Raw genomic sequence first — 10066 nt, forward strand, 5'->3', positions numbered from 1 at the left:
GGAATGCACGTTATTCAGTAAGAAAAATAAGGAGGTAGAAGGAAAAATCATAAAAAGAGACTCAAATGAACTACCTAGGTTGTATCTTCACCTCGTCTCAACTCATCTGGATTACTCGATGGAAGGGATGGCATGTTTGGTCCAAAGGGTGGCAGTGACAGATGCTGCAAAAAATCCACTTTGTTAGAATGACTTAAACCCACGCATTAAAAAAAATCAATATATTAAATTAACTTTACCTAGCTATCCCAAACATATGGATATGGATGTGAATATGTTTCTGATAAGGAAGATTGCATGGTTAGGAACATTGCATTTTAAATATATACAGTGGATGTTAACTCATATGGTTCTAAGTGTACCTCCTAAATTATTTTCACCTACAGCACTGGATGGCATAGTTGATGACTCACTTGCGCAATATGGGTAGGGCATAGTTGGCACACATGGTGGCATCGCCGAATGCTACATTTTTTCAAAATGCACGTTGTTCAGTAAGAAAAATACGAAGGTAGAAGAAAAAAGTCATAAAAAGAAACTCAAATGAACTACCTGAGTTGTATCTTCACCTCGTCTCAACTCCCTCGAATTAGTCGATAGAGAGGATGGCATGTTTGGTCCAAAGGGTGGCAGTGCCAGATGTTGCAAAAAATCCACTTTGTTAAAATGATTCAAACCCACGCATTAAAAAAAATCAATATACTAAAATAACTTTACTTGGCTACCCAAGCATATGGATGTGGATGTGGATATGTAGGCATCATATATGGCAGGTTGGATGGATTTACAGTTCCATAATATCCCTATAATATACAAATAAATCATGGATTGACTAAATGCTACAATATCTCAAGCTGCGATATTTTCAAATAACCAATGTGTATCATACCTGGGTGAGTGAAATTGATGTAGAAGGCCTGTGTGACCTTCCATCTTCCTCTTCACCCATCACGTTATTATTCAATAACTATTGAGGGTTACAATATCATATTAGCATAAGAAATCCCTCAACCTACATTCACAAGATATAGTTTATATGCTAAAAAGAAAAGGAAATATCCCATATATCTAACAACTATGCATTGATCATCTAAACCTCATAATTAATTAGAGAGACATATAATTAGAAGCTAAGAGCTGGAAAAAAAACCTGCATAAAAAGTCATTAAAAGTAGTCCCATTCAAGACAAAAGAGGCCACTTGTAAATGCGAGCAGCAAGCCAGTTATTTTTTCAAATGAAAAGTGATCAAAGACACTATTTTTTCAAAGTAGTCCCATTCTAGTTATTATATTTTTTTCTTCAGATGAAAAGTGATCTAAGACAACTATTTTTTCAAAATTTTATAAATTTATTTTAAAATTTTAAATGAAGCTTGTTTTTATAAAATAGAGTTATAAGAATATTATTATTTTATAAACATATCTTCCATTTAAGTAGAGTTATGAAAACAAAATTGTAAGAAGTATGCAACTCTATCGTTACTCTTTTCAAATATATGGAAAGAGAGAAAAGGGGTTAACGAACAATCTAAGTTAGGTTTTTTTTTCTTAAATTTCGCATTATGACTATCAAATTATCTTATTTTCATTTCATTCGAATATTTAATGAATGCGATCACATTCTTCCCGAAATAAGTTTGGTATCATTTTCATTTTTTTGAGCAACATATACAAAGAACTCTTTCTAGCTAGCCCCAAAAAATCTAATCTAAACTTTTACAACTCAATTAAAGATTAGTTTCATAGAAGAATTACAAAGGCATTTCAAATGATTAGATCAGAATCCAATAATTAGCATGATATTTTCTAGTATTATTTGGTAGCTAGCTAGTCACTTGAAATCGCCGCATTTGACTAGTTTTTTTTCCAGCAATAATTATTTATCGTTGCCATAATGTATTCCCAACGGGGTAATTTTCGCCGGAATGGAGTTTTGCGGCGATATGTGATCGCCGCAAATAAGTTTATTGAACAAAAAATATTTCGGGCGAATTTTACTCGCTAGAAAGGGTTTTTCACAAAATAAAAATTAAAAATTAAAAAAGCACAAAAACAAAATACATAAATTACTTGAACTTCCCAACTCACACCCAAAAATGTCATTATGATCAAACAACACATGTAGTACCTCTTCAACTGAGAAAGAATGAAAATTGAATAAAATGTCACAATTTAAGCTCTTATGAGTCTCACAATCAAACAACCCAGGAAACAAAAAAAAGTAACAGCAGCAAGAAATCCACCAGTGTATAGAAAATTTCACAGCCAAATGAAATGAAGAGGTAGTCGGACATATCAAGTGTATAGAAATCCAACCAAGCCAATGTCTATAGCCATGGACAAATCGCTCAACCTATATTCAGATTTCAAGTAAAACAGCCTATATGGCCACCTGATCTAGAAGGACAATGTTTCAACCCAAACATCCTACCAATATTGATAGTTATGAATGAAAAAGTTAAAAGGTCTGTCCTAAAAATGATAGTTATTTTTAGCAACGGAAGATAAGGAGTTACGCAAGCAACTACTTATCGATAGGGGTGAAAATGGTCTGGTCCAATCGGTCCGGCCTAATTTTTTTTTAAAATAATTAATAAAAAAATTTATTTAAAATACTAAATTAAATTAAGTGACTTATTAATGTAGATTATGTAACAAACTCAATAAAAAATTATTTTATATGGTCAGTGATAATAAATTAGATGAAAATTATATTACTAATTTATATAATTACTATATAATTAACTAATTGATATTATATATTAGTTAATTCATAGAATATTAACAAGTGTTAATAATATATTTAAAATTTTATATTGTTAATAGTGATAGGTTAGATGAAGATATATATAAAATATTATTAATTTATATTGAACAGAGAACCTAGAAACTTAAGGCCAAAACTACATTGACTAAGAAACTCCCATACACTTTTTATTAAATAAGAAACCAAGTTGTATATAGTCTAGATAATGGCAATGCAAAAGCTCACTCCCGATATGCAAGCTGTCCATCATGTTAGAAAAACATGGGAAGCCATCCTTCACCCCACTCAAACGTATCAGAAATTGTTTTCCATGTAGGGGTCCATGCTATTTCACTGCATAAAGATAAACATATTGAACTAATTGTAAACCATACAACCACATGGAGTATTAAAAGTCACCATTTTAGGCAATTATTCATCTTTTCTTTTTGGACCTTTTTTCCTGGGCCTTTGAAGGTGCTAGCTAATAGGAATTTGTCTAATCACTCTTTAAAATTACAGGTTGAAATGTATGACCTAAGATAACATGCTTTTTCAAATGAGAACAATATGCACAAGTAGCCTAAATACAATTAAATACCCATTAGGTTCGTATCATCAAACCAAAGTGCGACTGTAATACAGGTTGACAAACGAAGTTTTTTTAAACAGTTAAAAAAAATCCATAGTCCAATATTCTAAATTTAGTCAACTATCCACATTTTCTAAGAGTCCTAATAGGGGAAAAGAGAGTAAGGTAATGCATATGAGCTATAATATGTAGTCAGGGCAAATTTAACGTTAGTTGAGGATTGAACCCTAGTTAAGTAAACATCACATTGAACATCCACAAGATGCAAAGTCTGACTTGCATTCCAAAAAATCTGCAAATGCTTTTATGACGTTATTATCAACTGAACTCTCTAAACTATTTGGTAGCAGACCCATAGTTTAACAATGACACCCAGATAAAAGCAACTGTTAGTGAAAACCTTGAAAAAAAATATTTCAAGCATACATTTTAAGCCTCTATTTGATGGCTTATACTGTTAAGTAGCTTACCATTTTGCATCCCAAGCATTCATTTTCACCCACTTCCAAGATTAGAACAAACCTTAAAAGCAAGAACATCAACAATCAAAAAATCTCGCTCATTTCAGATGTTATCAACAACTAAAAAATCAGTGGCATACATACAACATCAACAACCAAAAAACCCTACAAAACACAGATCAAACAAACATTAAATCGCAGAGCCATAAACACATAACACACAAAATGAGTAATGCTAGAAATGGAGAGATGAAACAAAAAGAGAAAAATAAAAACCATTTTCTTTAATTTCTTACCCTTGTAAGACGTACGGTGGCTCTCGGCAGCTACAATACAATACCAACGGAGGACTGAAGCGTTGCGGAAGTGGTGAAGCTGGAGAAGCCGTACGGAAATGGTGAACCCAGAGGAGAATATTTCTTACACGGTGCCGGAGTAATTGAGCCACAAAGTTTCAGAGTAATGTAGCCACACGGGGTAGGGAGAGGTAAGACCGGCGAAAGGACACGAGCTGGGGGAGTGGAGGGGATGAGAGAACGCAGGAGAATGAGGGGGAAGGATTTCTGAAGGAGACGTGAAGCGGAACGCGTGGGGGAAGGGGGAATTGAAACCAAAACCCACGTTTTCTTTTAAAAAAAAATGCCACATCGGCTGGAGTGCAGAGGTTGCATGAACAGTAGAGGGTGAGTAGTAGAACTCATTTGTCTACCGGATGCGTGCAAGTTGCCACGTCATGGGTCTAACATTTCCTCTTGTAAAATATGTTTTGGGTTGGGCCCGGTCCACATTTCGGTTTCCATTATCCAAAATGGGCTTTTTGGGGCCCGATAGTGTAGCTTGGTCATATGCAATCGAATCATCTTCCACCGACTTCAATTGCAGTCGAGCCGGGACGACGAAGCAGCAGTAGCTAAGAAGTTTAGCCGAGAAGCGAAAATGGAGGACGATGCGGAAATATACGATGGGATCAGAGCCCAGTTCCCTATGACATTCGGCAAGCAATCCAAGCCTCAAACCTCTCTCGAAGCCATTCACAGCGCCACTCGTCGCACCGCCACCGCGAACCTTCCAGAAAACCTACCCCCATCCTCTTCCTCCTCCGCCAACCAGGCCAAAGACCTCCCTTCTATTTCCTCCTCCTCTAAAGTCTGGCTCACCTCCCTCCGTAGCTCCAAATCCGCCAATCCTAACCCTGAATTTTCGAGCAACGGAGGGTCCGCAACCGACGAAGCTGGATTAGTTGGGCCACCTCGGCCTCCGGTGTATCCGAATTCGGATGAGGATGAGGATGGAGGCGTGATGATTGGCCCGCCAAGGCCGCCGCCGGCCCAATCAGGTTCCGACGATGAGGAGGAGGAGATGATTGGACCGCCGAGACCGCCTCCTGGACTGAATGTGGGCGATTTAGGTTCGGACGAAGAAGAGGAGGAGGAGAATCGGTACCGGATTCCGCTAAGTAATGAGATTGTTCTCAAGGGACACACCAAGGTGTTTCTTTTCACCCCCCCTCTATAATTTTCTTTTCCGATAGCTCGCACATATCCAATAGAAAAAGCAAAAATGAGATTAAGCTGATTGAATCCCTTATATGTAAAATATTTATTTGGAGTGTTGTGCGTCGTTTCGAGTTTAGGCGAATAGCTGGTACTGAGAACTTGGTTCTTTTTCATCTTTTGACAGGTTGTTTCAGCTCTTGCAGTTGACCACTCTGGCTCTAGGGTTCTTTCCGGCAGTTATGACTATACAGTACATATGTATGATTTTCAAGGAATGAATTCTCGTCTGGCTTCATTTAGACAGCTTGAACCATCTGAAGGCCATCAAGTTCGTAATCTTAGCTGGAGTCCGACAGCAGATCGTTTCTTGTGTGTGACTGGCTCAGCTCAAGCCAAGGTATTAGACACCATCTTTTTTCTTTTGTCATTGCTTAAAGCTGTCGTCTATGGGGGACAAAGCTCATGTTGGTGTTCCTTGTCCTTCAGATTTATGACAGGGATGGACTTACTCTAGGTGAGTTCGTTAAGGGGGATATGTACATTCGTGATCTGAAGAACACCAAGGGCCACATATCTGGGTTGACTTGGGGAGAGTGGCACCCTAAAAATAAGGAGACAATACTATCGTCGTCAGAGGATGGATCACTTCGTATATGGGATGTAAATGACTTCAAAAGTCAGAAGCAGGTTTGTCTTATTTTGTTACCGGGGAATGATGCCATGCATTTGTCAATAGGGCTGTAAATGAACCAGTCTGTTCGATAGCCCGCTTGGTTAAACTCGACTTGTGAAAAAAAAAAAGCTCGTTCGTGAAAGTAGATACCCGCTCGATTTGTAAATGACACATACCCGACAAAACTTGTCTCGACTCGGCTAAGGCTCGTTAAGGCCCGCTCGTTCATGCTCGAGTCGACTCGTTAGCTCGACTCAATTAAAACTCCTTCATATATTGATAAATATATATATACACCTATGTATATATACATATATATATGTATTAGCTAATAATATAGGCATACTACTTTTATAATTAAATATATAATATGTAATCTAATTACTTATGTCTATATAGTGAATGTACTTTATAGGTATATTTTATAATTTGTATAATAATTAATCGATAAAATTTAATAATTTCATATACTAGTATGTGAGAACCATATATGAAATAAATATATGCTATCATATTAAGTATATATATTAATAATATATACACGCATATAATATATTGTTATTTTGGATAAATATCAACTAGTTAGATATTAATTATTTATAATTTTTTTAAAATTTTATAATTCAATAGAGGTTCTACTTGTTAGTTGTATAAATTCAATATTAGATTTTTTATTTTTTTAATTTATTAATTATTAAATCTTATTCAAAAAATAAACAATTCGAGCTCGAGCTCGGCTCAACTCGAACTCGTTTGTGGGACGAGCTCGAACTCGAGTTGAGAGTTAAGCTTATTGAGTCGGGCTTGAACACAGAATAAAAAAAATCTCGGGCTCGGGCTCGGGCTCGAGCTCGAGCTCGAGTATTTTGAGCGAGCTAAGCTCGGCAAGCCAAAGCTCGGCTCGGCTCTGCTCGATTACAGCCCTATTTGTCAATGATCTTAACTCAAAAAGCTGACTAGGTTTTGCTTGATCTATTTCTCTCTTATTTTCTTGAAACGTTTTACACAAACGACTGGCCTTGAATGAATAATCATGTTTTGCACACATTGGCCCAAGTGATTCCTATATCATTCATAATTTAGTAATTCATGCAAGCATATTATTAAGGGAGGTGGGGAGTTGCTCCATCCTGACCTCCCTCATTCTGCCGTAGTTTGATATGCAACCGGGAAATTAAGTGACCTTAAACTAAATGCTTGAGTTATTCATATTGTAGGTCATAAAACCAAAACTTGCAAGGCCTGGAAGGGTGCCAGTTACCACATGCACTTGGGATAGTGAAGGAAAATGCATTGCTGGTGGCATAGCAGATGGTTCTATACAGGTACTAGCTGCTTTTCTCCTTTTATATTTGATAAGTAATTCAATTTTTTTACCTATCAAAAATAAAAAAGCAATTCAAATTTTATTGACGGCATAGGGCATAGAGGGGCACAACCCAAGCACGTTTATTTATTTTTTGAGTAGTAAGAAGGAAATAGGAAGTATTTACTAAAGGAGGACATAGGAAGTATACAAAAGGATAAAACCCACTAGCAAGAAGAAGAAGAGCAAAATTCCCTAAAATTTTATAGGCTGGAAACTCGAGGGCTGTTGTGAGTATTTTTCCGAGCATAGAGATTGTTGAACGTTATGGCTTTTAGTCGGTCGCTGTCCTCTCACAGTCTTCAAAAGTTCTGGTGTTGTTTTCTTTCCAAACTTCTGAGTTTCTGCAGTCGCAACAAGGATTTTGCCAACATGTCAACAGGTCTACCACTCTCTGGGGACCCATTCCAAATGTGCTAATTTCTTGTTTTTCTCTTGATAGCTTGGTGCCAATTGATTGCAATAGGATAGAATTATCTACGTTCTCTTGATGTTTGCATTGTGATAACCAATTGTTATGGTGTGGACCTTTGCCACGATGGACTTTGCATCAGCTTCTTTTCACATTGGGTGCTCACTTTATTTTTCAGATATGGAATCTTAAGCCTGGATGGGGAAGCAGGCCAGACATATATGTTGAAAACAGTCATTCAGATGATATTACTGGTCTTAAGTTCTCTAGCGACGGGCGACTTCTACTGTCAAGAAGCTTTGATGGTTCACTGAAGGTGATAATAGACATGTTCAGAGACTGTTTCTATTTACATTCCATCGAATTTGTAGCTGTTATGTATATCTACCTAGCTCGTTTTGTCCTTGTAATTTGTGAAATGCATGTCAGGTTTGGGATTTACGCCAAATTAAAGTGCCGGTTAAGGTGTTTGAGGATCTCCCGAACCACTATGCTCAAACTAATATTGCATTCAGTCCAGATGAGCAACTATTCCTAACTGGAACATCTGTTGAAAGGGAGAGCACAACTGGAGGTTTGCTATGCCTTTATGATCGAGCCAAACTTGAGCTTGTTTCAAGGGTTGGGATATCCCCTACTTGTAGTGTTGTGCAGTGTACTTGGCACCCAAAGCTAAATCAGGTAAACATGATATAACATGCTTTATGGTACAAATAACATTGTACAATCCTGATTCTTACATGCAGTACAGCAGCATGATTGTAGATCATAGTCATATAGTCCTCGTAAACTAATAAAACTTCTGTTCCCAAGCAATTTTGTTGTGAATAAGTAAATCTTTTGTTGTACTTGGATTGCAGCTTTTGCCTTTTTTTATGAAATCTATATTACTAAACAGAAAAGAGCGTGAAAACTGATTTTCATCCATGTTTTTCTTTGTTTCTGAAGATCTTTGCAACGTCTGGGAACAAAAGCCAAGGAGGAACTCACGTATTATATGATCCAACCCTCAGTGAGAGGGGGGCTCTTGTGTGTGTTGCTCGGGCTCCAAGGAAAAAATCTGTCGATGATTTTGAGGCAAAACCTGTTATTCACAACCCTCATGCTCTTCCTTTATTTAGAGATCAGCCAAGTCGAAAGCGCCTTCGAGAGAAAGAATTGAAGGACCCGATGAAGTCCCACAAGCCTGAACTCCCTGTAACAGGACCAGGCTTTGGTGGAAGGGTTGGCGTAAGTGCAGGCAGCTTATTGACCCAATACCTTCTTAAGGTAATGGGTTATCCCTCTATAACATCTCTCTCTCTCTCTCTCTCTCTCTCTCTCTCTCTCTCTCTCTCTCTCATACTTCAAAATTTGAAAGTAGTGGTTGAGACTTGTTCGAGTTCCATTGCAGCAAGGGGGTATGATCAAGGAGACATGGATGGAGGAAGATCCAAGAGAAGCTATACTAAAGCACGCGGATGCTGCAGAAAAAGATCCCAAGTATATTGCTCCAGCATATGCACAAACCCAGCCTGAGCCTGTTTTTGCAAAGTCAGACTCTGAGGATGATGAGAAATGAGCTGATCGTGGTTCTTGATAGCCGCTGCTACCACCAGGGGAAGGCTGCCACCAAAGGAACTATGGCCGGCTGGGGTGGAAAATGTGAGAGCCCTATAGCCTTGCACCTTCAACCCCCTACTGTTTCATTGAAATGTTTTCGCAGCCATGGAAGGTGCTTTAAATCTGCTCGCATCGGGGAGCCATGCCACTTTCCTTCAACCATGCTGGATCCGGGATCCCTATAATCTGGGATCAAATTCTCGATCGAGAAATGAGAATCTGGTAGTTGGTCAAAGCGGACTTGACAGTATTTGCTTCAAATAGTATTAGTGAGTGATAAAATAGAATAACAAGATTTTGCTGGAGCTTTCTTGAAGAAACAACATAACACTGGGCATGTACAATTATTTTTGTAGCGATTATTCTCTTCTATTTTCAGTGAACTCTCCATCTTTTTTTAAGGTTTCTTGACTAACTAAACTGTGTTGCAATTGGCAATTTTCTGTTTGATATGGAGTGGTATCTGGTGGGTCATCTACTCTCGAGATGGAAAATGCCAATTACCACGGTATTGCGGTTTTTTTTTTCATAAAAAATTGTGGGTCTAGTTCTTGGCTTTAAAGAAGTGTTAAAAAAATTATGAGTAATGCTATATGCAGTGGTGAAATGTACAAGCATTGTAAGATTGCTTTGAAAAATAGTAGAATTTACTATTAAAAATTTATTATTTTTTCATATAGATTATGTATTTATTCACTTTTTGCAAAATAATTATAC

The 10066-nt window shown here is 37.4% G+C and overlaps 1 protein-coding gene and 1 long non-coding RNA gene across 2 annotated transcripts; one reads left to right on the forward strand and one right to left on the reverse strand.

Moving 5' to 3' along the window:
- Positions 1–239: 239 nt before the first annotated feature.
- LOC121251659 lies at positions 240–592 on the reverse strand. The gene is made up of 3 exons (XR_005938074.1): positions 553–592; positions 363–465; positions 240–280 (listed from the first exon to the last, which is right to left on the reverse strand). It is a non-coding gene; the product is annotated as an uncharacterized LOC121251659 (long non-coding RNA).
- Positions 593–4672: 4080 nt separating this feature from the next.
- On the forward strand, positions 4673–9769 carry LOC121252534 (WD repeat-containing protein 70). Its single transcript, XM_041152232.1, has 8 exons — positions 4673–5288; positions 5481–5693; positions 5783–5983; positions 7187–7294; positions 7926–8063; positions 8177–8428; positions 8696–9016; positions 9141–9769. The coding sequence occupies exons 1-8, from the start codon at positions 4737–4739 to the stop codon at positions 9306–9308; spliced, it is 1953 nt and encodes a 650-aa protein (XP_041008166.1). The 5' UTR covers positions 4673–4736; the 3' UTR covers positions 9309–9769.
- The last annotated feature ends 297 nt before the right edge of the window (positions 9770–10066 follow it).

The sequence above is a fragment of the Juglans microcarpa x Juglans regia genome, chromosome 2S, assembly GCF_004785595.1.
Source record: "Juglans microcarpa x Juglans regia isolate MS1-56 chromosome 2S, Jm3101_v1.0, whole genome shotgun sequence".
NCBI lineage: Eukaryota > Viridiplantae > Streptophyta > Magnoliopsida > Fagales > Juglandaceae > Juglans > Juglans microcarpa x Juglans regia.

Bases quoted from the DNA above. Each gene is read 5' to 3' on its own strand.
- LOC121252534 (XM_041152232.1), top strand. From the start codon at position 4,737: ATGGAGGACGATGCGGAAATATACGATGGGATCAGAGCCCAGTTCCCT. The intron at 7,295-7,925 runs GTACTAGCTGCT...TTTATTTTTCAG, and splicing joins TAGCAGATGGTTCTATACAG to ATATGGAATCTTAAGCCTGG. The intron at 9,017-9,140 runs GTAATGGGTTAT...GTTCCATTGCAG, and splicing joins TGACCCAATACCTTCTTAAG to CAAGGGGGTATGATCAAGGA.